The sequence below is a fragment of the Coloeus monedula genome (assembly GCF_965178545.1).
Source record: "Coloeus monedula genome assembly, chromosome: 1".
NCBI lineage: Eukaryota > Metazoa > Chordata > Aves > Passeriformes > Corvidae > Coloeus > Coloeus monedula.
In genome coordinates, this window is record NC_138781.1 from 93,840,543 (window position 1) to 93,868,478 (window position 27,936).

The 27,936-nt window shown below is 37.3% G+C and overlaps 1 protein-coding gene across 1 annotated transcript in view; it reads right to left on the reverse strand.

Annotated features, from left to right (window-relative positions):
• Positions 1-27,936, reverse strand: part of LPCAT1 (lysophosphatidylcholine acyltransferase 1) — a gene marked incomplete at its 3' end in the record, with an annotated part of 58,844 nt that overhangs the window by 11,089 nt on the left and 19,819 nt on the right. Inside the window, exons 6-10 of the mRNA XM_082276989.1 lie at positions 26,670-26,728; positions 21,862-21,896; positions 19,261-19,315; positions 15,636-15,718; positions 4,890-5,015 (exon numbers count right to left, since the gene is read on the reverse strand). Of these exons, the coding sequence (XP_082133115.1) occupies positions 4,890-5,015; positions 15,636-15,718; positions 19,261-19,315; positions 21,862-21,896; positions 26,670-26,728 (358 nt within the window). The remainder of the gene's footprint in view (positions 1-4,889; positions 5,016-15,635; positions 15,719-19,260; positions 19,316-21,861; positions 21,897-26,669; positions 26,729-27,936) is intronic.

The window sequence follows — 27,936 nt, forward strand, 5'->3', positions numbered from 1 at the left end:
CAGATATCTACTGCGTGGTTGTTGGTTAGTTTTTTTCCTAAGTCAAGCTTCCTGTTTTGGCTTTGCAAAAGAAAACAAACACAAAAACCAAACAAAAAAACCCCTACCAAATAATCTTACTATGAATAAAATAAATGGTGCTGCAGTATGATGCAAGGAAAAGTAACTTTTCCCTGTAATACAACATCAAGCAAATCTTGATCTACCCTCCTCTGAACTGATTGAGGGTAACTTGGGCATCCAAACTTCCCACTCTGAAGGCAAAAGCTGCCAGCAAAATCTTCTACAGTGTCCTTCTGCAGTTGCCTGTTTTGCTGTTTGCTGCTGCAGACAAGGAAAAGTAGTTATTCACACAATTCAGAAGCTTACACCAGAACTGTTCCCAGACTGCAGCTGGGACTCCTCAGCAGCTTCCTCTCAGTTACAAGAATGAATAAAATGCTTAATATCAGCATTCTGAGGAGCTTCTGAAAAAAGATAAGAGCATTTCTGCTAGGAAGATTATCTGATATACCAGCTCCAGAACTTGATCACTTGCCGTAGTGACCCTTCCTAAACCTCATGACTTTTAAGTAAAAATACAACTCTCATGTTGTCTGTCATGACCTATACTGACTTACCAATATGTACTAACTAAACAATTCCAAGACCTGTATTTCTGAATTATAAGACTTGAACAAGCAAGAATTCTTCCAGAAACCCATGGCTCCTATAGAACACTCACAAGTTCTCCACCCTAGCATTAAAGCACCTATCTTAAGAATTAGTCCTAGACAGTACAAAAGAGTGAGACACCCCTCTGCAAACATTCATTTTCCATGATCAAGTAGAAAAGTAGAAGGAACAAAACCAAAAAGAGTCCATAGAGGATTTGAGACACACACAGAACTCAGCTTCTCACATGCAGGATTACATGCAAGAAGTGTCCACTGATAATACATCCCAGAGCAGTAGCTGAAATGGATTTTAACTGTAGCATGTGGACAGCTGGCATCTAAATCCTTGGGATAAGCCCCCACTGACACAGAATACGTAGTGTAACATTTGTCTCTAAATCAGAGAGATTTTGTTTGCAATGAAGTGTCTCAAAATTCACCTTCTAGAACTGAGGGAGTACTCATCTGGTGAACAGCACTCAAGACTTGCAAGATCTTCACCAGTAATTAAATTTGAAAAGCTAAAGAAGCTTGAAGGCAAAACCTTGTATGGGAAGTAACATGGCTCACCACGAATCTTACAGACATCTTGTGGTTTGTGTTTTATAAATACAGAAAGAGATGTGAGGCAATCTCAAAAGCAGTATGTGATCAGTGAGGCAAACTGTTTCAACTTGAGTGTGACTTCATTGTGCTTCTGGTAATCCAAGGTGGGCTCACTTCCCTCTAACTCTTCAAAATCAGAAAGTAATTAATATGTTGATGACTATAAGCTGCTCAACTGAAGTCTTCTGAAGCCAAGCACAAATCTCATAATAAGTTCTGAACCAATGTGAAAAGGTTTGAATGTCCCAATTCCTTTACAGTTGTTACTTTTATCCCAATGGAGGCCATAAATTCTAGAAAGCCAAAGCAAATGTCTTTCCTCATGAAATCGTGCTTGTTGGCTCAATGGTTTCCATGCAGAATCTAGGCTTTATGACACATAAAATTATTTGCTGTTGTGGTGTTTTGCTTCATTTTTTAGGTCAGTGCACATTAGAAAGGGAACAAGAAGTATTCCCGAGTCCATGAAGATGGAAAGGACATTTTTCAAGATTAACAGCTCTGGACATTAAATTCTTCACAGCACACTTCACAAGAAAAAACAGATCCCTGAAGGTAGAATATTTTACAGCATAATTATCACTATTTTTAGCAAGTAAGCTAGTTTTAGCTGTATTTGACTATTTGAAAACAAGCTCATTTCTTGCATGCTGGGAACCTGCCAAAAAACCTTCTAGTGTCTCAGAGAGCTGAAAGAACAGCTGGATCTTGTAGCTAGCTACTGTAAACTGCAAGCACAGGAAAACATGCCCTAAGCCAGAAAAGCACAGTACATTCAGTTTTATGTTTGCTGATGTACTTCTGTGCAACTTCTTGCCATAATGGAGCAAATATATTGAAAAACTGCAAAACTGACCTTGAATACTCTTGGCACACCCTGCCTTGATCCACAAAAGCAGGGGCTGCCATGGTTGGTATTTGCTGTCATGCCTGATCCATGATCACCTCCTGTAGTGGAGAGTATTGCTTTTATCACAGGACGGTAAACATCCTCCAGAGGTTTTTTCCCTTGTCATAGATGACCTCTGAGCACTCTGAAGTTACAGCACTGGTAGTTAGATGTGAGGGTTATTACTCTGGGGATGCAAAGTTCTGCCTACAGTCTGGACCACCATTTCAGGCACACACGGAGAGTAGAATTCTGCATTGTAGTCTGGATGGTAAAGGCTGCTGAGCAAGAATAGAAAGGCACCAGCCTATGAGGTTCTTGCAGATCTTGGTAGCCTACAAATGCATGGCCTAAAAGGATCCTCACGGTCAACTTGAGGAAGTAATATTGGGAATTAGAACAAACAGAAGCTTGAAACAATAGGAGCAAATCAATTCAAATCAGAACTCAAGGATCTCCTTGCAGGCAACTACCAAGATACTACTTCTAAGAAGCGTCTCATAAAAAGACAGAGACTAGACTTAATTAACTGTATTAACACTTCCTGAAGGAGGAGATACCCAAAGAGGTCTTAGTAAGGCACAAAATCCAAACAAGATTTAATGTCCAGAACATGGCAATAGATCCAGTTCAAGTAAAAACAGAGATTCACTTTAAACAGTGGGGTAATTAATTACAGAATAAATCATCAAATGAAGCAGAGGATTTGCAATGTATGAAAAAAAATATGAAAGCAGTACCATAGACTGCACATAGCTTAGCAATCAGCTTGTTGGTCAGACAAATTATCAGACTGAAGAGAAACACGACTGCTTGAGGACTAATGAATGCACAATTTGAGAAGGTAAGTCTATGATCAATTGATCTCATTGATAAGGCAGTCATTTTATCACAGAGTGTGGTGTACAGCTCTGTTAACAGAGCCTGAGCTCTTCCTTAGATGAAGCATGAGAACTCTGCTATGCCTGCATGGATTCTGGACTGGATCCCATCCAGCTGAGCACAGACTAAGCAAATTTTACAGACAATGAAAATGAATCCTGTAGACACAATGTACACAGAAGTAACTCTTCAGTGTAGCAAACTGAGGTGTAAGTTGATTTCAAAACATCTAAACCACAAAGAACTCTGAATTTGTCTTGCTATAGAAATCTTCTAAAACTGGACATTATCTTGAAGGTACATCATTGCTCAAAAACAAGTACTAAGACTGGATGAAAAACCCATTGGATAAAATTTACTGTTCCAGTTATTTAGGGATGTAAGTGGATGATCTTAATGCCTCCCTGGCCTCAAAACCTTTGAATAAACAGCAAAATGACTACATTATTATCAAACATGCATTAGAGATGAAGTCACATTACAATCTTCATCCAATTGTGCCAGAAAAATACCATCATAATATCCTTCTTATTGGCACATGCCCAAATTCAGAGAGGATTATATTTCACTGATGATTAATCGCTCAAACCAGAGAGAACTTCTGTGCTGCAGCAAACCTCACTCACAAATGCATGTAACTGTTTCAGAGGCCAAAACAAAACCCTAGAGAAGCATAATTTCAAAGAACAGCTTTAAATTGAGCAGACAGAAGCCAGACAACTTAACAAGAGGATTAAACTGAATCCCGGGATTATCAACTGCATAATAAGAGACGTGGGTGGTTGGTTTGTTTTGTTTCACTTGCTTTTATTCCTTAGTACTGTAAATTCAGAGCCTTTGAAACAAAGTAAGAATCTTTCTTTTCCCTTAGAAGTCTCTCCTATCCTAACAAAATACTTTTCAGATGAAGGACCTGACAATAGCTTAATATATGCTTGTCATCTGAATTCATGATGTGTGCTGTCCTACATTCCTTATTCTCCAATAGAGCTTGCTCTTCTTCATTTTCATTTATGTACGCAAGCTGAAGATGAAGGAAAAATTAGTGAAGGCAAATAAAATACACAATGGAAACATTAAACTGTGCTCTGTACTTTCAGGTGATGAGACAAGAAAATGAAAAAGGGTGTTTGCATATTGAGAGTTAATAGGACGAGGCTTGTACATTTAGTTCATGGTTGCTCAATATGATCACTGGAGAAGCAGGAGAAAAATTGGAAAACAGCAGCAAGTTCTACTATTTGGTTTATGTGAGTTTTTCAGGTTTGCTGAGGCTTTTTTGAAAGGTAAAGCCAACAGGAAATGGTGCTATGGGAAGAAAGAAGAGAGGATCCACGCTGCATGCATTGACCTACAGCTCCACTAGGAAGTTCATCTGGCAGTGACCTGCTCAGAAGATCAGCTACCACCTTGTGCTTCTCAGGAAAGGGTGACCCCTCTATCTTCACTATTGCAAGGTTAATCCAGTCACAAGATGGCTATTGGCAGCACTTGTTTTCCCTGCACAGATGTCATAGGAAAAGGCAATTGACTCTTAACTGTATCAAATATTAGGAATCCCACAGTATTTGTGATCCTCTTCAGAAAGCGTCTTCTAGGTCAGGAATGAACGATTCAGACTCACTCTGCTCACTTGTCAGATAGAAAATAAGAACTTTACAACCTACTCTACTCATTAGGATTCAGGGGTGCTGCTTGCAAGTGAAGTACAGTACTAGTTTAATTTTATACTGGTCTCCCTGACTGTATGATGACGACATTCCATATTTATTTATTTATAAAAGCAATATTGTTACATGACAGGAAAACTATATAAACATAGATGCACCTTACATATAAATATTGTATATGCTCACCCAAGGCTTCTCACAAGCTTTGCAAATTCTAAAAGACATGTGTCTGAAGGTAGACGAAGTTGTCCTTCAGCCAAAGCCAGCTGACAGTCTTCAAATGTGTAGTCTGTCACTGAAACTCCCAATGCCCTTGAATAAACCAAAGAAATACTGTAAACAAGACAATCTAAGAAGACTAAACAGAATAATCACTTTTTCACAGCAAGAAATCCTGTAACAATTATGCTCTCTATTCTGAAAAACCATAGAGCTCATAAAAGTTCACATAGAGAAAATGAAATAGGGTACTCGATCCATAGCAGAACATCTACTTTGACTGAGTCCATGAAAATATGCAAGAACAAAAGGCAAAAATTGGGCAGTGCATACACTTTCATAGACATATCCATTTCACAGAAGTGAAAAACTACGATTTTAAAATTTTTACTCTAGAACACAAATTTATTAACAGCTGTGTCCAATATTTTTATTGTGATTGATTTATTAATGTGTTAATGCAATCACCTGAGCACAACGGCTATTACCTGTAGCTAATATTAATACTATAAAAAAAGGCAACATTTCTCAACAAAGAACAGGTAGAACATAACATATAAAAGCAAGTGTAGTTAAAACTCCAAGCAAGTAAGTTATTTTTAAATGTATGACATAAGAAAAGTAGAAAAAAAATACTCCCAAGACTTTATACACCAAAAAATTCAGTATTGGTTTTTGCTTTACTTCTGACTTGATGCTCTGTAGTAATTGTAGCACCAAAAGATAATTGATGGAAATCCTGATATTACAGCTGCCCTGCATTTGCTGTGGCAAAGTTGACAGAAAGACACTTTGGTGTGAAAGAGGCCTTTAAGAATTCAGTGTACAAACATAAGAAGCAATTTAGAAAGCCAACACTGCTCCATATAAGCTACTCATCTGCCACATTTTCTATTATACTTGATTTTACTTAGAGTAGTAAGGAGCATCATCTCCTTTATGCAGACCTTTCTAGTTTGATGAAATCTTCACAAAGCTTTTTTATTGACTTAGCTTTATTCTTTTCATCTACAGTTTGTCTGCCTTACTGCTAACCACCTTTTTCATATGTGAAGTTAATATACACTAATGGCAAGATTGATGCAAAACCCCGAGGCCTGCCACACTAATTTCAGCTTTGATGAAAACTCTGCATTCAATTCTGTGCTTCATAATAAATAGTTTGTTCTGTAATGGCAGTTCTCTCTCATGCAACAAACAATTTCTGTCAAACAGTCTCTTCCTCAGAATCTCATTCCAAGACCTTTGAATACCAAGGTAAATAACATAAGCCAGTTCTCTTCTGTCCACCAATTAATTATCAAACTTCAGGAATTCTGATATACAGGACACACACTAAACCTTAAAAGGTACTGATCAGGGTTTCTCTCTCTTTAAGGCTGAGAAAGTCAAACAATCAGGAAGAACACCTCATTAATAAATAGTCAAGCTCAAAAGTACCAAATATGGCAAAACCCCCAGATATTATTTATAAGCCATTTATGCACAAAACAAGGACATAAAAGGTAGTGATCTTGGCTGAATAGCCTCCCCCTTCCTAAGAAAAAACAACAAAGAGAAAGAAGCAAAAGGACAAAGCCAACTAAACCAAATGATTCAGGTACATAGGAAAGCCATCTTAAAAGCAGAGTGTTGAAGATTAGATTGCCTCATACTGGTGATCTAAGCAATTAAATCCAGTTCCTCAAAAGTTTTCTCTACTTTATCTGTTGTTGTTTCAGCAATCCACTCCTCCTATGAAGTGTCCTAGCAGTATTTGTAAACCAATAAATCACCTTAATGGAATGGACAAAATTCTTGTGATACCGTACCTCATCCCATAGACTTATGGTTAACCTAGCAACAAGTGTGTAAAATACAGATGAAGAACTCCTCCATGCTGTGGGGATTTAAATCCACTTCCAAGTTCAACCTGACTTAGAGATCAGACACTGCAAGCATGTCAAGACTTCTGTTTTATAGTATTCAATATAGCGTTGTATTACACAAGATGAAGTCCCTAGTATTTTACAATACAAAATCAATTTTCCTCAAAAGAAGAAAAAAGTGGACAAGGGAAGCAGAGTCTATCCTGCCAGTTGAGGTAACTTCCTATTCCCCTTTCGTACCATCTGTGCACTCCATCGTCCCTACAGACTTCCATGTCAACTGTCTCCAGCAAGGACATGCTACAGGCAGTACTACGCAGAGCAGTTCCATTAAAGAATGGGACAATAAACAAAGGTCTTGCCCAGCCAAGCACATTACACCAAAATCCATCAGTTCTCCAGGCCACACTAGGTACAGCATGTAAGAGAAATACAGGGACTTCGAGGCGATCAGCTGAAGCACAGGGGAACTACACGCAAAAAGGGAAGCTTGTTAAAAGTAAGTTAAAAAAAGAGTGAAGTGTTCCTCTGTTGGACATATTAGGGAATCAGGAGAAGTGGTAAGGCACTCAACAAATAAGATTCCGAAAGGACAAAAAAAAAAAGTGTCATTGAAACTGATTAAAGGTGGCAATTAAAATAAAGAGACTTTAAAGAAACAAAAGAAACTCAAGGTTCTCTCAAGGGAAACAGAGAAGATGGACAAGTTAAAACATAACCATAAGGTGACAAGCCAAAGCAAGAAACAACAGCCTGTTAAAACCAAAAGCAAGACATGTTTCCAACGCATCAAAAGAAAGACGACTAGGAAAGATCAGGGCACTCAGCCTGGGGGAAGGGTTGAAGCCTGACTGACTGCCAGCCCAGCACCAATGCCAGATTTAAATAACTGCTAAATAATAGTCCCTGATTATGTTGGAAGGAGCCTAGCCAAAGAGGAATAAAAAAACCCCAATACAAACAACCAACAAAAAATCAAAACCAAACTTAAGAAACAAAACAAATTCCAAACAAAACCAGGGGTCATTTCAGACTCAGCCAAACCACAAGGGGAAAGCACAACCTGCATCTTTTCATAGCATTCTGAACCCCTTATAAAAGGGGTGGTAGTTGGGCCAGACTTACACAGCTAACAGTACAGGAAAATCCCCACAACAATACCTACATGTATGTTAAATGTCAACACATACACAATATGGGATTGAGAAAGACAAAAGCAGCTTCTCTTGTTCACCTGCTGCAATTTTCCAGCTGCTGGACAGAACAAACCCAACCAAACAAAAAAAACAAACAAAAAATCAAACCAAATGAACTTAAAACAGGGTACATATACTTTCAGACTTTCACAATAACAAAGATCAGAAATGAGGAAGGAAAGAAACACTTTTGCTCAAAGCAGAGTTCAATCAGAATCAACCCAGGCCAGTAAGAGTTCAAGGGGCTCTCGAGTTCAGAAGAAAAATCACAAGCTGTATAGGGCTAGCAGCTTAAAGGACCTTGATTTCAGCTCAGAATGTTGAAAAAACTGAAGCTGGGGAACATATGAAGTTCATTATTTATGCTAAGACTTGTGAATTTTTTAATTTCTTAGAATAAAGCCTGGCATATTAGAGTTCACTCTAAGGCCTCGGTACAACTGCAACTCACAGGATTTTCTACAGAACCACTTATCAACTATTTTAACTTACCCTCCAGGGCAATCTTTTTCTACTTCAATTGGAAAAAAAAAAAGGAAAAAGAAAAAAGATAATTTCCATTTGAGATGCAAATCACAAGTACAATCCTGTATATTTAATAAACTAAAAATAAAAATTTTTCCCATATTTTCATTTGAAAGCATTCTTCCCCTCTCTTTTCTTCAAACTACCTCTGCTTTTGCAGTCAGTTAATGTGAGCCTAGCCTTTTAAAAAGTTCAGCAGATTTATATGGCCTGACATGAATGCCTGGCTTGACATACCTTAAGACTTTTTCCTTCCCTGCCCTCCCTGAGATGCTGGCTACTTTACCTGTCATGATATCACACTACATAAAATTTCAAGTCAGAGGGTCACTTGAAAATAATAAACCCAAATGGAACAAAACCCCAGAAGTTTTCCTGCAAACCCAACTGGTTAAACACAACAGTTGTACTTGTTATATCCTGATGTCTTACACCAAACAGCTCTCTATATCTAACATTTGTGCAGTCATAATATAAAATGAATTATTAACTTCCTCATTTTCTGCATACCAATCCACTATGCAGCAAAATGCCAAACATAAAACAGAATGTGACTGCTGGAATATTATGCAAAGGGAGAGAAAATAGTACAGGCAATATTGGGACATTCTGAACCTACGTCTCAACAAAAACACTTTCAAAATGTTTTACATTGTTAATAAGCAGAACTGTGAACTAATCAAGAGAATATTCCACAGGCTGCTCAAAAAAACCCCTTTATATCTACTGTAAGCTTTATACGGTGCTGAAAACATTAGAATTCTATCTAATTTGGCATTTTTCTTCATTATCCAATATTCAGTAAAAAGACATACAAAACACAGTGGACAAGTAACTCCACTTATTAGCAGTCATCTGTACAGGAACTTCCTGAACCAGAGACCTTTTGTACCACTATGTTTTAGAATCACTAACCACAGTTAATTACAAAAAAATTAGTTTTTTACAGTAAATCTCAGCTCTGATGAAGTCATTTTATCTATCTGGTAATGAATGCCACAATTTTGCATGTTTTAAAGACTTATTCTGTTTACTTTCAGCTGATCTACTGTTGAGTGCTTTCCATCTCTTCTGCAATGAAAAGTAAGACTTCCCTCATTGTGCTTTTCCAGAACACTCATGATTTTCCTGATCTTCAAAACAACCCTCCATTTTTTTTTCCATCCTTTCCCAAGCTGAAGAACTGTCAGCTATTTAGTTTTGGAAGGCCAGAGTAGGTAGTCCATTTTCTCTCCTCAGACAACTACTATGTGACATTCTCCAAGCAAAAGAAGGTCCAGTCATGAGTCTGAAGTTCACATCAGGAATCTATTATCTCATAATGGTTTAATTTTTAAGACAGAATAAGAAGCTGCCAACAGCTGTATTTCTCCCTGGTGTTGTTTGAAAATGGGTCCTGCAATTGTTGGTCCTGTAGACTTGCCCATCACAAATCTTCAAGGGGCAAAAAACAAAGGAGGTTCTCCTTGTGTTGTCAGCATTCAAAACCCAGTTCAAACCAGACTGTCATGAAGTATTACTTCACTTTAAAAAATTTATTTCTTCCTTGAGAAAATGAATGTGGCAAGAAGCTGCACAGTTAACCCTGTTCCGTGACTATGTTCTCCACCTGCCACACTCACAGTATTCACAGAAATGAACAGAGCACACAATGTATATCTCATCTCCGTTTTTGTGTATGGCCTGAAAACCAAACAATGCACAGAATCTTTTAGGTGGGAAAAGACCTATGAGATCATCAAGTCCAACCTTTGACTGATCACTCTCTTTTCAACTAGACCATGGTGACACCATGTCCAGTTGTTTCCTGAACATCTCCCTGGGCAGCCCATTCCAATATTTAACAACACTTTCCATGATGAAATTCTTCCTCATATTCAACCTGAACCTCCCCTGGAGCAGTTTGAGGCCATTTCCTCTCATCCTATCACTGGTTGTGTCAGAGAAGAGGCCAACCCACAGCTTAGAACAACCTCCTTTCAGGCAGTTGTAGAGAGCAATAAGGTCCCCCTGAGCCTCCTCTCCAGGCTAAACAACCCCAGCTCCCTCAGTCACTTCTCACATGGTTTATTTTCCAGACCCTTCACCATGGATGCTTGTTAACTCCAGCACTACAGTAATTCCACTTACACTGATGCTCATGCCTTTGATGGTATAAAAATGCCAAAAAACCAGTTTGGATTTCAAAGCTGAATGCTGAACATCCAACCAGTACCTGCGCAGAATCACGCACGGAACTTCAGTCAGCACAGGCACAGAGCACAGCAGTTTTTCCAAAGTTAGATTCAGGAGGCCACTGAATACAACATCTGGCCATGAGACAGACCAGCAAGCTGTTGTAAACTCACATCCTCAAGGCTACTCTTCAGCAACTAGCATTACTCTATCATGTATATTGGCAAAGACCACATTCTGATGCTGTCAGAGCCTGCAAGAAAAGAAACAAACCCTGATTTTGACTGTGTAGATGACAAGAGAAGATGGACACAGAAGACTACTGTAATATTTTTTGTCTTCACCAGCATGGTGGATAAAAGTATTCACTTCTCAAAAGCAAAATGTAATGCTCATAAGTCAGGCTGATAAGTCACTGCATTAATTGTATGACATGCTCCAACATGGGGAAAGTGATCCTGGCAAGCACTTGTCAGAGAAAACATCAGGAAGACAGATATTTCAAGTTCCATGTCTAACATGCTGCACTTCAATCAATTTCAGTATCTACTGCAAATATAAAAACATGTCTTTAAATGCTTCTGTAAGTGAGGAAGAAAACCAAAGTTATTAGAAAAATGCAAACTGTACTATGGTATCTTGGTATTTCTACAAGAGTCTGCCTTTCTGGGCTTGCCAAAAAAGAAACTTCACAACTCCTGGACAGTGCCACACATGTTATAATGCCGAGTTTAATACTTGAAAGATCTGGGAAAACAAAATGCTCAAAATCAGGAGTACTGACAGAACTTCAGTTCTGAGGTGCTTACAGTTTTGAAACACAGAGGGGCAAAGGTGTCTGGTTTCCATCAAGTTTCAGTCTCAACATGTGCCACATACAAAAAAAAATAACAAATTTGCAATATTTTGTCTTCCATTTTTTCCCAAATTGTACCACCTAAACATATTCTTCCCTGTTTTGAAGATAGTCTCTAAGAGAAACTAAAACAAAAGGAAAACAAACTGTGTTTGCATGTTAGTAAATGACTTATGGGTTTGTGTATCATCATCTAATCAGCTTATATCTGTAATTACAGGTGAGGTTACTTTGGCCTTGCACAAAGAGCCTGCAGTGCAGATTTCCACCATCAGCTGCCTGCAATACCATTGGCTCACCTATGTACAAAATCAATTTTTGCAACTTACTAAAAGCTAAGTTACAAACATACTTCTTTCAAACATATTTGAGTCCTAATAAATAGCAGTGTAACAAACTAACTTCCTTCCCCCCCACCCCAAAGTGGGAGCAAAAGTTACCTTCAAACTGAATTCTATACCTTAAACAGTACTTGGATTACAACTATGAGATGTCTTTCAGAATAAAGTTGCTAATGAACATTAGGCATTTAAGAACAGTAGCAAAAGGCTACAACCCCACAATGAAAAGAGGCAACTAATATATTTCTTTAGGGGAAAATACTCCAAACAAACCACAAAACAAATCACTCTTTAAATAGCCATCAATAAATTAGGAATTGTGATGCAGCAAAACAACACAGAGAGGTAAAAACAGATAGAGAGTTGCAACTGATGTAGCTAAGAAGAATGAAACCTTTTAAAGCATAAAAAATATATATAAAAATAACATAACTAACTACTAGCTAAGGATAGTAAAATTGCCATTAGGCAAAAAAGAAAAAAAAATCTGTCATGTGAAATAATTTACATTGGGAAACAATTAAGACAACATGTCTTATGAATAAAAGTAAGTATTTCCCCATGTTCTAAGAGTGGTAGAGGTATTTCCTCTATCACTGAGAAATTTTTAGAAATAAATACTTGTGATGGCAAGGTCAAGTGATTTGTTCCTGATAATTCTGGAAAAGCTGGGACTGAAGTCTCAAGTGGCTGACAATTTTACAACACTACCATAACTCCAGTAAATTATTACTTATTAATTTGAAGATTAAAAAAACCAACACAGGCCAGAGTCTGACACTCAAGTAGAAAATATATAGAAGAAACTGTGGAACTCAGTAACAGACCAAAACAACCCATGTTGACTACCCCATCAACAAAAGATGATAATAGCTTGTGCACATGAAGACCAAAATGATGATTTTGCTCAAATAATACAAAAGTAAGGCAATACAATATTTACCTACATGGCATGACTTACTAGCAGGGTGGTTTCAGAACTTTGTTAGAGCAACAAAGAAAACATGAAGTGAATTAAAGTTCAGGATAGCACCACATTTTTTTTATTGATTTTACCAGCCTGGACTGTTGCCATATTTAATAGCACTCAACATTTTTAGTGATTTGGAAGTGCCTCTAAACACAGCTCCTGATAGCACGTTGTGGGTGAGACGGGCATGGACTAAACCGAGCAGTAGTCAGAACAAGGCCAGAAAGACCAAACAAGACAGACTCAAACAAGACAGACTCACTCAAAATGGGTTGTATGAGAAAATCAAATGTGAAGCATATCATTAAGGGATAAGTAGGGACCATAAACAGCAGAATAATCTATTCTGCACATACCTTTTGTGCAAATTAAGAAAATGACCCAAAGGATGGCAAGCACGTTCAGCGCCAGTGGTGACCCTGTGTGAGTAATTCCAGTTCCAATAACACATGCACACTTTGGATTTCACTTTTTGGGCAAACATGCAAGAAACTAATGTCCTAAAGAAGCAAACTTCTGTGAATGACAGCATCTCCTTCATGAAATAGTTTGTGCTCACTTATATATAGAAATGGAGTATCTAGAGACCATGATCACTCACATCTGTGGCTGCCCACAGAAAAGCTAGTCAAATATGGGTAAACCAAGAATTCTTCACAGAGTCAACAAGAAGAAGCAGCATAAGATACAGAAATCTTGTCAAATGCTTTGTTCAGTGCTAAATAGAAGCCATTCACAAATCAAGATTATTGTGAAGGCAAACAATTTCAGGAATGGCAACTGTATCTATTGCTGCACTCAGCAACTTCTACTGACTCCTCCTGAAACCAGGAGCAAGACACAAGGTTTGCACAACACTGGTTCTAGACTCACGAATACATTATTACCTGGGACTGCCACCTTTGATGCTGTAAAATATCCAGTAGGATTACACTCTTCTGCCAGAGAAATATGATGGGGAGGAGGGGTAAGCAAACATCTAAATAGATCCTGAAATGACCTCATGACAACAAATTGCTACATCGCCACTGACTCAATCCCCAAGAAAAGCAAGACAAATCTAGATGAAGCAGTAATATTGTCCTTTACCCAGCAATGCAGAGTGCAATGCCAGCACCGAACAGCACCTGAGGTACTTGAGTTGCAACTGCTACAGCTCCAGAACAGTCTGACAGCATTTGAGCTCGAATCTCCTGTACCAAAAGTTGCATGAATAAACTGGGAAAGTCTGGAGAACTGCCACAAGAAGGCATCTGGAAGTGGTCAGAAGTAAATAATTTTTAACTATGTTTATGTTAACTGGTCTAGAGTTATGCCTGGTATCCAGGCATCAACATTCTGTTTCATTCTCATCTGCATTTTAATTTCAAAACTTTGATACCCAAACACATTTATTTTCCTATTCACAACAACACAGCATCTACAGCCCGTGCTTCATCCCAAAGTAAGTCTTTTTTGACATCTCTCATTCTGACAGTCTTCCCTTTAGATCTGCTTCCCTCTTCTGTTACCCCAAATGCCTAATTCTTCAGGGGTGGGAGGGAGAAACAAAACCATGTCTTCCCTCCTAAGTGCACTTAAAAGGACGGCTTGTGACATGGCAGTTGTTGTAAACTTTTGCAGGCTTTCAAAATTTCTCCTTATAGCACACAATCCCTGTTATCTGATTGGAGCAGAGTTCAGAATGAAGGTTTAGTAACCTGGCCTTCTACACAAAGTCTGAGGACAATACTTGACGGGCGATTGTCTTTAATTAACAACAAAAGTCTTTGAGGTCAGTGCCTCAAAGATTTTTGACTCTAAGACAAGATGATTCAAATAGGTCTTTTTGTTCTTTTCTCTTTTGAGAAATGTCCTTTTGTACAATGGATCTACTGCTATATTATCATCCCAACAACCTTAAGGAAACTCACAGACCTGGGTTCAGTCAGAGAAGAATTCTCAGGCACTACCTACAGACTGGCCTTTGGCTTAAATCCAAAACTTGGAAACAGAAGTTACACAAAGGAAATTAAGATTTCACAAGTTCTTTCGAAATCAGGGTTAGGAAGATTCATAAACCTCTCAAGACTTATTAGTGATCACAGGCCTGAGAGTTTGCTGTAAATATGCAAAAGAGTTATCTACTGACTAATGGAAGATTTACTGAAAGGACAAAAAAAGGAATGCAAAAGATGTTAATAAAAAATGCAACAGAAGAGTGAAAGTATTAAATGTTGCCTTTATTATACCCTACAGAGAAGTGTTTTAAGTGTCATCACATGAACTTCAATTAATTTGCATTGTATCAGTTCTCTGTTTCTAATGAAGTGGCTTTCCTGCACTTTACTATTTGAAATAGCCACAGGCTAACAATGAGTACATGAAACTATTCTTAACCTCATTAAAATAGTCACAGCTTAAAATGCAACCCCAATAGCACAAAATTCAGTTACATTATCTTCCTAAGGTTCAACCATACCCTTCCCCCAAGACTAAATACCCACTGGAGCAAGCAGAACTGGCTTGTTATATGAAGGCATGTTAAAAAAAACCCCAAAAACAACCAACCAAGAAAAAAATATCCCAAACCCATCAACTCCTACAGTTCTTGCTGTATTTGTGGCTCCCTGGCCTCCTCAGAAGGGAAAGCAACAGCTATGTAAAAGGTCTTGCAGACACTCCTGCACACTACAAAGTTCTTTGTAGGCAAACAACCACACCAACTTGATTTTGTGACATTTTCTTCACTCTAAACTTAAAATCACACATCTATTTTTATTCAGTATTACAACATACTTACTCTGCCATTACACGTCTGACATTATTGGCATATAACACTGGATTTTTTCTTTCTTCTTCTGAAGGAATATACACAGGAAGAAACTGCATACAGAGAACTGAATTATACCAAAAATATTTAACATTTTAAACAATATCTTACAGCACTATGGTGAAAATTTTATACAGTTTGTTGTTACTTACAAAATTGTATTAAGACTACAGAATACATTTAAAATTAAACTCTTAAATGCTTAAGTATATGTCATACTTCTAGAAGTTCATATAACATTGACTCTGCTCATTTCTTACCTCATGGAACCCAAGCAGAGTTTTATCTTCCTTTCCTAAGTGGGACTAGGAATTTTAAAATAATTTAAAAGTAGTAGTAATATTTTCTTGCATAAACCTTTCTCTTACATCTTGTATTGTTCAGCTCCTTCCAGATAACAAAAAAACCCCCCACACACTAAAGGAATATTGTTCTATAGCTTAAATATTAAGAATCCAAATTTTAAGGACATCAGGTATTTACTGTTCCCCCTGCACATTTTGAAATCATGTATGACTGCCTAATGTACACACGAGAAGTGTTTTTCTGTTGTTGGACATTTTGAAAGCTTCAAATTGGACATCAGCCATTAACACTCCATTGAAAGAAAAAATCTAAATGAATACAGATGACCAGAGAACCACAGAACAGTTGATGTTGGAAAGTGTAAAACTGAACCAGAACTGCTGGAGACCTGCAGCAGAAAGGGCAGCTTTGAAAATGGCATGGCCTACATGAAAAGATCTTCCAGCATTTTAAGCTGTTTTTAAGTGTCCATTGAAAAATTACATAATCCTCAAGATCATGGCCAGTCTCACCTATAAAAACCTTCAAAACATTTTGTTCTGCCAAGTAACTAACTTCTCAGATGGGAGGAATGAGGAGGCATCACTCTGATCACCACTCCTACTCAGCACCAAACAGACAGCTCTCTTAGTAGCACAGCACAGTGAGATAATTTATGCACTAAGTGAGCAAAATGCTCACAATCCTGTGTAAAGCCTCTGAATTAGAAAAAAAGCTGCAAGAAGTTTAGTTATAGTACATACAAATACCTATGGGTAGTGAAAAATGGGAATTATGATCCAGATATTTCACACTGGTCCTTATAATAGAGCCTAAGAAATGGGGAACCTATATAAAGTTTATAATTTCAGCAAATACTTCTCAATAACCATGAAGCTAGCTGTGTTTTTAAAAATACATAATGGTATGATCAACAGCACCCAAATGCTGCCATTAGACATTCATCTGTTTCCTGAATGGAAAAATATTGAATTTATTTTGAGTTTTCCTGGAGTTTTCCCTACATGCACCACTGCAGCTGAAAACATATGGCCCCTGTCTTCTAGGTTTACACTGCTAGTAGGTGCACCAGCCTCACATAATATACAAAACCACAAAGACTGTGAAGTTAACAGAGATGAAAAGACTCTTCCTTCAACTTCCAGACCCCATTCCATTTATTTGAGTTGCAAATGGCTATCAAGTCACTTGTCTAAACACAGAACAAACTTGAATATGAGGTGATTTCAGAGGTGTTCTGTGTGTCTGTGCCTAATTCAACATAAATAGCATAATCATTTCAACATCACTAACAAAACTAAGAGAAGAACTCTCAGCTGCTGCAGACTGTTGTGGATGTACGAACACTGAAGTTGCCAGGTCAGTAAAACAAGCAGACATGAGCCAAACCAAGCCACATGTGCAGATGATCATATATCCTTTCTTCATCGTGCACTGCCAGCATATCAGTTTTAAGTACCTGATGGGTGGATGGGCCAATATTTACAGAAACCTATTATAAAACCTACACAGATGCTTGCTTCTTAAAACACATACTGGATGACACACATAGTATGCCAGAACATTTATTATATGCACAGAAGCCCAGACTAGCTAACTTTGGATCCTGATTGCTGGCTGTTAAATCTTACTGGCTATCATTTAATCAAAAAAAACCACTGAAGTTGTTTTGTAGCATGTCTCTCCGAGTTCTTGGATCATCAGCACTAACCGGGGTATCCAGGCTGGTAGGTATTTGCCACTATCTCTGTGTTGATGAAACAGAGCAGGAATATAAACCAGAGAACTTCAGAGAACAGGGGAAAAATGAGACTTTGAAGACAGAACAACTAATTTTTCCTCTACATTCCTAGTCCTCACCACACTTCCTTACAAAAACAGATTTCAACAAGTAGCTCTCAAATACTCTGCCTCATACTTGAGAGCAACCTTGCAAACAGGTCTGCTCCTCTATCCTCTTCCAACTCCTGCTCTATATGGAATATTTCAGAAGGTCACTAGTTAGTTTGCCTTTTTCTTTTCCCCCCCAAGAACTACTGAAGATCATAGCTTGTTATGCAAGACCTGTAAGAGCTGCAGAAACTCAACATCTGCTAGCAGCTGCTGCCTCAAAAATCAAGAAAGCTCTGCAGTGTTCACTCCTGTGTGAAAGAACCCATTTTACTCACCTAGGGCAGAAAACTGTTTCTGAGAAAGGGTAAAAATCCTGCCAACCAGCTGGTTTGTCTTAGCCCTGCGTGAGCCAGTCACTCCCCGGCCCTTCTGCAAAACACAGGCCACTATCCTGGAAATCCCATTTGGTTTTTTATCCAACTAAATTGATAACACAAACCACAAATTTCTACAACACATACAACTGTTGAGTGGCTGGTATTTTGCACATTCTTTGATTTTGGGAATAATTGATTGCAAAAATAAGCAAACACAGAGCAATGATAAGCACCGTGATTAGCATGCAATATATGTTACTATTGTAACACAGTGTATGTAAATATGCACTAATTCTTCCTACTGATTTACCCTGCCATCAGTTCCATCTCTCAGAGCTAAATAGCCGCTTCTTTATTCAAAAAGCAAAAGAATTGCAGAACATCTGTCAAATATCCTATATAACACTTTTCAAATACTGTAATTGTCCACAAAAATATAATTACTCTGTGTAAAAGGCATAAGGACAACAAATTGAAAGGAAAGGCTTTAATTGTTTCCACATTTTCCCTACAATAGTCTTTAGCCTTAAAATTACAGTATTTTCCTCAAAACAAAGTTAAGAATATAGATAGATTCTCTTTTTGTTTTCCAATTTCACATTCTGAACAGTGCAGCCTAATAAAAAAATTAGCCAGACATTAAATAACTTATGTGGCCTATAAGAAGCCACGTACAAATTTTTCTCTGCAAGACAGTCCTAAGTTTGTACATCAGCATTCACACACTTGAATGTCTAACATACAAAGTTGGTACACTACTTGAAACAACAATCAGGCCATTAAAAGACAAGAAAATTGTTCACAAAAGGCTCTTTAAACTGAGCCAGAAATTTATCTACTCAATTCAAATCAGTAAGAAAATAAAGTCTTATGCCAACTGGAAAACTGTATTTTGCTATTTCATTTTTAGACTCTATTTTCAGATACAGATATTTATTTGTATAAAATACAAGTGGTATCTTAACCTATTTTTACAGACATACATACAAGACTTGAATGCAAACTTTTACTGCAGAATTAAGTACAATATTACGTATTCTGCAACTGCTCAGAATACACCGGAATTTTCTTTTACTGACCTCGATTTCCACAGAATTGTGAAATTGACATAAAGTAAGCCACAGAATTTCAAACCTAAAAGGGGAAAAAGATAGGGAATGATGAAGGAAAAAAAGATTATATGTAGTGAAACCTCAGTACATTATGCTCCAAAGACTTCACGTAACATTCCTACTTGTAGGTATGATCATATACAGATAGAATTTAAAAGAAAAGGTCTTTGAAAGTACTCCTACATATTACATTCTGTAAGGTGGAACAAAAGTAGTTTACACTGAATTGGCATCTTAAAAAATAGTCAAAAACATGGAAGACAAACAGTAAAAGGTAATATATGCATAATGTGTTAAAGGAAGAACAAGTCTGTTTCAGAAAAATGCTGTATTCAGCACAGAGTTGGCAAGATTAATTATGTAACCACTGAGATTTTATCATTGCCTCAGTTTGGAATCAAAGTTCATTACACTTCCAAAGTCTGTTAATGAAATGCAGTACGTATGTTTTAATAGCCTAAAACACAAGATAACTGGAATCAACTTGACCTTAGAAAGCATTAAGATTCAAATCCAGGAAAGGATTTAGTACACCTAAATTAAGAAGCAGTGTTAGTAGCCACATTTTTATACAGTATCTAGGTAGTTACATCAGTCAATCATTGTGATGGGCAGCTGGTCAAAATCCTCTTGCACAGGTAAAGTGCAGTTCCTGGAAGCAAAACCCCACTCATTTTGTTAGACAGTCATGTAGGGCTGCAAAACATTTCCCCCCCCTTCCTTTCTATTTAGCTTCCAACACATTAAAGCAAAGAAAAGGATCAAGAACAACAATGGAGCCTGTGATTGGAAGTTTATGTCCCTGACAGAAACATGAAAGTCTGGCTTCTAGGTCCTTGTTCGAGGGCATTAAAAATCCCCAATAAGTTACAAGTAAGATTTTCTCTCTGTCAACTCTGTAATCCTCAAGGATTAAACCCTGAATTTAATAAAAATTTAAAATGATAGAACCTGTATCTAACTCAAGTCCAATGTAGAGAATTCAAGTTATGTACTATGTTCATTCTTTGTTTTCAAGGCAGACTCAGTTGATCTGCTCTGAATACTGTCAAAGTTGTAAAAACATTACTTTCAGTAAGTGTAAGAAAGCGTTTAAATTTGCATGTGACAAGTTTTCAATCCATTTTATAACCCACAGCACCTTTAAACAAAGGGAATACTCCAAGATACAGAACCATTTCCAGATTAAGTTTTGGCTAACACTAAGACAGAAAAGATACGGGCTTCCTTTTCTCAGCAAATGTCTCAGTCTTAATAGTATTTTCTGCTAAGACATCACAAATACATTTTAGGTCACTCAGGAGAATTAATCCTAATTAAGCAAAGCTGTAATTTAAACTGACCCAGTCAATTTGTATAACATGACATGCTGCTGCAGATTCTGATTCAGCTTTAATTTAACTTTATTAGCAGAGATTGACATTTCAGAATAAGAGTTTTGTAGACATCATAGTGATCTGAGGAAACACACCCACAAGTTTCTTCCCTCTTTCTCCTTTCATGTGTTCTTGACTCCTCAGTTAGGACACTAGAGTGGAAGTAAGCTATTCACCTTTCTCCTCTATGGCTAAGTTATTTTTACATGAACTGCACTGCAAATGCAAGGGAAGAGGTAGTAGCTCCCAAGAACAGAAATCCCTTTATGCAGCAAGTGCTGCAGTGTCTATTTATGTTATACACAACCATGGACTTATTTACTTCCAAAGTGACAAATTAATTGTAAGCTGAACCTTTGGAAGTGATCAGTGATTTCCTCAAGTCTCCAGATCATGTCCTTAATTAGACCTGGCTCTCAAGTGCAAAACTAATTGACAAAATTCCAAATTACTTGAATCTTGGCTAATCCCCATGGTTTCCTCATTACTACAAAAATATAGAAACTCAGGTGGGACATTCAAAACAATACAAAGCATTAACCATAGAAGCCAACTCTCCTTTACTTAGGGTTCAAAATTTGTTGTTTTCATCTTCATCAAAACGTTTTGGAATTTCTACTCAAATCCCAACATGAAAATAATGCCAAAATTTTTTAAGCAAGAAAGAACGGCTTCATTTAATATTTTACATTACATGAATTTGCTAAAGAACCTCTAGAATAACATTTTGTTTAAAAAAAAGTCAAAATTATATTCCGACAAGATAATGGAATAGTATCTCCAAATTATTTGAGTCTGTCGACTCTTTTCGTGAGAGTAGACCCATTTCAAAAAACAGCCCTAGAAATTTTATACAATAAGATACCAAATCAACTTGCAGACAATAAAATATGTAGAGCAGAAGCAAGTTGTTTTACTTCAGGCACTTGGCTAAAAAAACCCAGAAGTTTGAAATAAAAACCTAGAATTCATTCTGCAAACCAGCAGAATCATAGCAGCAGAAGTACACTGTTTACACCTGGATTCCTCTTAGTAACTATTATCATAATCAGAGAATAACAGATAAAAGATAAATTAATCCCAAAGAATAATCAAATAACCAGCAACTAGTTAACTACATATGCACATAAGTTATGTAAATAAAAACTAACTGAGAAAAGCAATGATAAAAGCAATAAAACAAACCACTTACGCTCCCGGCCCTTGCCATGTCCATGTTATTGTGTCCTATGAAAAGAAGTGTGACATTTGCAATTAATTATTGTGCTTTCAATTATTTACGTTGCACACAGCATAACTGACAACATATGACTAAAAAGTTTTCATGGAAATTTCTATCCTCTCTTTGCAAAAGTTCTTAATCCTGTTAGGAATCAGCCTCTCTTTTATATAGCTGTATGGCCAAAATGACACTGTGTGAAACTCTAAGAAAGGACAGACTGCAGTAAAAGCAGTGAACAAGACGCAAATAGCAAAAAGGGAACAGAGACCTGAAAAGAAATATGTAACAGGTAGGAATATGACAGTAAAAGTCATCACATTTTTAACTAAGAAATAGCACAGAAAAAAACTGCACTACCTGGGGACAAGACTTAAGTGTACAAGTAAGAATCTGAAAACCTGGAAATTAGTTCTGTTCTAACTGGGAAAAAGAGTTCAAGTCATTAGTGTAAAGACAAGAGGACTCACTAAATTCAGGTTTCTAAAAGACCAGATCAGAAAGATAATTATTTCAACCTACTGAAAACTGTTCCAGTTCAGTTCTATGCTACCATCCAAACCCATTCTATAGATTTCAGGTGATCACATGTGCCACGACCATGAAAAAACTTGAGTTTAACTTGATTTAATTACCACTTAGAGCAAAAGGCCATCAAAAGTAAAAATAAAAGAAAACAAACCCGTTCATACAAGGTGAAAAATGCAATTAATGTGATAGAACAACAGCTTGGAGAATAAAGTCAGTATGTCGAAGATCTATTAAAAATTTAAAACTTTACTTTTAACAATCATTTTCAATCCAACAAAATATGATAAAGGATGAGTCTCTCTGTAGCAATCAATTTATCTGCATTAAAAAACCCCATCTCCATGTAGAGGTCTTTCAGAACTTTAATGTGGACAGTTTTATTGTTACACTGTTTCTGGCTATTTTGATGTCTCTGATAACACTGCAAGCAAACACATTATGGGGGTTGCTGTTTTTCCACAAGGAACTTTAATTACAAACCCTGAGAAACCAGTGTAGATAGCTGATAACTTATCTAGAGACTAGATCTGCCTTACAGAACACCAAGCACTACACATCTCCAGCTCAGCTCTCTAAATTGCAACAGTGCAGAGGGAGATAAAGAAAAATGTGAGCTCCACAAAGTATCTGGATCACTGAACAGTGCATAGGTATTTTCAGAATCCATGCTGGCTAGCTGGCAAGTCAAACTCAAGTAAGCCATGCTGTCTATCAACAATCCTGCAAGAAATTCCCAATGCAAATATCATAGCAGATAGACACGCTTTTTCTCATCAAAACATCAGGATGCATCAGGGATAATGGCTAGAAATGCTATCTAGGAGAAAATAGAATTCTGATCCGGAAGAGGCAGATCCATGTTACAGGAGACTCCTACCAGCATAATCACTATTTTTATGATAAAAACAAGAAGCAGACAAAGGGAAGTGGGATTTTTCTTACATAGCTAAGTTACCTTTTGTATTTATTGCAGCTACGCTTCTGGACAACATTCACTTTGACAGCACTCTGAGTACACTTTGAAACTATTGTATCTAAGTAATGAATACTTTAAATTGTGTGGAAGTACATAAAATGATACAATAGCTTAGTTGGAAGGGACCTTTTAAGGCCATCTATTCTAACTTCCCTGCAATAAGCAGGGACATCTTCAACTATGTCATGCTGGCCAGAGCTCCATCCAACCTGACCTTGAATGTTATCCCCTCCGTTTTTCTCCCCTCAGCACGGGAGGAAACAGGGAGAAGAGCCATCTTCCACAGTTTGTATTTGACACAAGAGGATACTGAGAATCACATGCCAACCTTCAAACAGGAGATTGGCTGTGTTTTTAAAGGCTCAGTTAACTCTGATATACCAAAACTGTACAAGAGTTGCTGCCAAACCTCTTATCAAATAGCACAGTTACTTGTGGAAGACATTTGGACGGAAAATACATTTTAAATGGCTATGTGATATTTAAACAGGTAGACAGTTTATATATTTTTATAATTTCATAACTAACAGCACTCTGACAGAAAATTCAAATGAAGAAACAACAAAGAAAAAAATGTAAAAAATTGTAAAAAGGATTGCAGTAGAGCGCCTATGGGTGAAGACATTAGAGCATTTATTTTAATTAGAGTATAGGTCATAGCTCTCAGGCATACAATACCCAAAATATTACCAATCTAGATAACCAGTAGCAAATATTGAATATCAGGTCTAAACAACATTTTAAGCCTTAAAATTTCTTTCTACTCATGCATCAAGAAGAGCAACAGACTAAAATACTACTGCTAAAAAGCACTGATATAGGACCAGAGATGTCATCTAATGCAAATAATCACAAGGCCCAAGGCAACTGTTATTCAGGGAGCAACCTGACTATAAATAATATCAAATAGAGAATTCTTCACAGCAACCAGAACCAGCTGTATTTTCTAGGAAAAAGCTGAATTTACTTCTTCACTTTTGCCGTGTTTCAGCCCACTGCAGAACAGTAGTGCTATCCCTAGTTCTTGAATAGACTACAATGAAACAAACATGCCAGAGTGCACCCATCTACTACATTCACCTCATGCTCTGATCTCAAAAAGCCTCCCAAAACAGCCAGGTGTACTCAAATCCAAGACTGTTCTCATCTGTACTGTGGAACTCAAAGCTCTGAACGCAGATCAGAGCAGGCACTTCAAGCGAAAAGCAGTGGGGTGACTGCACACAATGTGCATCTGGAGTTCACTGTCTAAGCAAAGATCCTAAAAAGTTCCTTTCTAAACCTAAAATTGTATGCAGCAGTCAAACAAAACAACAAATAGGAAGCCAGAGACATTTAAAGTTTGCTAAAAATGGTGTCTTAGTGTATGAAAACCAATATTCTTTCCTTACTCTGTTCCTACATGTGTTGTGGTTTAATCCTGGCTGGCAATTAAGTACCATGCAGCTGCTTGCCTGCTCACTCCTCCTCCCCCGGAGTGGGCAGGAGAATCAGGAAGAAAAGGTAAGCCTTGCCTTGTAGGTTGAGATAAGAACAGCTCAATAATTGAAACAAACTAATCTAACTCTGTATCCTCACCAAAAGAAACCTCACCTTCATGTAGCACATCATATTCCTTCTGCCTCTCCTCATTCTAACTGATGCAACTCTCCTGCAACCCTCAAGCTAATGTAAAAATCAAGCAGTAATAGCAGTTATTGCCTCTGTCATTAATGCTTAGACCTTTGGAAGGTCTCTAAGAAGTACACCATGGGAGGTTAAATTACTCAGTAAGGCAATTAAAAGTAGTAGGAAAAAGTAAAGTCCCATACACAAATTCATGCCAGCTCACAATGGATACCTATATAAATAATTACAATTTCTTTTATGACATTCTTGCAGTAACACAAAAATTATAATAATCTTCATGTACATTTACACTGTCTTAATTCAATGTTAAAAGCTCACAAATTTCTGTTAATAAAGTGTTAGGAACATTTAAAATTGGTTTACAAGCATTGCATATCATGCACTACAGGGAACAATGACATTTCAGTATGCACCTGGATTTTTGCAGATATTTACAAAATAACATTTGACAGCTTTATATTGCTATAGGCTTATCATTAACAAAAAGTTACAGGGCCTATTAAGTATGACATAAGCCATGAGCATATTTGCCATTTTAAATGGCACTGCCATCAAAATTTCAAACTATTTTTAGAAAAGAATCCTTCTTCCTGAAAATATAACAATTATGTAATGAGAAGTCCCAGGCAGCCTGCTACAACGCACTCGATACTATGCAAGCATAAGCAGGCTGCTATTCTTGTCACAGCATCTGCAAAGATAGTTTTTGGGTTTGTTACTGCAACTATTTGATTGCCATTACACCTTGTCTCAGTCAAGAGCAAATGGTGGTCTGTGTATATTAACTTTGCTTGGATCCTGTTCTTTTTTAATCAAGCATATGTTTTATATAAACCTGTAAACGACAAAGAACAGTGGACAGAAATATTTGTAAGCTACTCAGGTACCAAGAAACAAAATCCTTCCTTAGAAGAAGGGATTGTTAATGGGCTGCTCTGAGATGTTCTGATGTGATATGCACAGCAAAGAGACCAGGTAGTCCTCATTTTACTTCTGACACTCTCCACACCCTCCCTAAATAACTTCTGCTTCAGAAGGGGACAGACTGGACATGAAAATAGCCCCAGTGGGTTCAAAGAGAAACTTCAGACATTGTAAATAAACACTGTAATCTGCATTTTACCTGAATATAATTTATACTGTATGACTAGTCCGGGTTAGCTAATTCCTTACCCAAGTGCACAGTGAATGCAAAACACGGACAAGGTGATGCTTTACAAAGGTGCACAGGTCCTCAGCACGTTACCCTATACCATTCAGCCAGTCACAGTAATTGGTGACTGACACACCCCAAAGGCAGGAGATGCAGAAACATCTTCCAAAAATAAATGACACTAAGAAAACTCTCCAGCACACGCTGCAGGAACAGGGAGCACATGGGCACACAGATCCTGGTCAGAAATTGCCATTTGCCTCATCATTTGTACAGGACTTCTTGGAACAACCTGAACAACTTTCAGAGAAGAAACGTTTAAGCTGTCTCAGTTAAGACTCCTCATATTGCTTGAGGCTTAAGGAATGAACACTTAACTAATAAGAACTTACTAACAATTTTTGAATTTTTAAACCTAAAAGGTTGTACAAGAACCAATGTATTTAAAGGAAAATGCCCTGAATTTCCAACTACACTGCAAGCTGAACTTACCAGTTTGTTTGGATAACGTAAAACCACCGGCTGTACAGGAACCCCAGGAATAAATGCTCCTAGAAGGCACATATGACACATAATTAATTTATGGTGCATATTGGTAGAGAAGAAGTTTACTGCAGCAAAAAACAATACAACTAATGGACTGATAGGAAGTAGCTGATGGTGAAAAAATAGGATCTGAAAGCAGCCTCAAAAGTAATCAAAAAAGCAAGCACTGGAGAATGACAATGCATATCCACCTTTTCAGCAGATAGGCAATTAAAAATGTTTGCTGTCATTATCTAAATTATCCTCTACAACTTACATGTATTGTCATTTACACGAGTCAAAGCTTAGTACCAAATTCAGCTCAATAAATGAACAAAAAAAATATGACCACCTACAAGATGGTTAATTCCCTGTCACAATATTTTTGGTGAAGAACCCAAGATTTCTTATGCAAAAGAAGCTTTCTATTTTTATCTGAACAACAACAATTTATAGGCAATTTCTCATCTCTGAAATAACAGAATTAATGTCACTTCTATTCAGTAGCTATGGGAAAACTAATCATGATAAATTAAACTAGAGCTATATTGAACTAGAACTATTATACAGAAGCATTGCTTCAGCTCATGTGAAAATTACAGTTCTAATAAATAAACAGCACAAGTTCTATGCCATTTGCTAAGCATTTTCTTGGTTTCTTATACAAAGATTGGGTAAGCATGATAACTATCTTGTCCAAGACTTCTCTCAACATCTCCTTTCTCATGAAGAAATTAAGAGTTTCACTCAAAGTATGTTATTCTTGACAATTTACTAAGAGCTCACTAATATTCCAATTAAAATTAAGAACCAAATAATTGAAGTACACAGTATTCTTAGCATAACATTTGATTTACAACATAACTGTTGAGACATAAAAGGAATATATGTTAATGGAGTATAAACATCTTTAAATGAAGGTGGTCTGAATGGAATCCTTAGGAGGTTTGGAGGCCAGTGGACCTTCTGCTCTTGAAGAACAGTCTAAGCAACTTCTGAAACAATCCGAAGCTGACAAAAGCTGAGTGGTGGATGACAACACTACCATTTAAACACAAACACAAAGCCAAGAAAACGTGTACTAAGAGCAAGGAGTGTACGCCATGTTAGTAGAATGGAGAAAGGCATCCTGAAAGCAGTAACTTGAATAGAGACCTAAAGTAATGTGATACAAGTGAGGAATTTTGAGGCAAAGGATTTCTGGAAGGCTGGATGGATACAGAAGCCCGGTTTC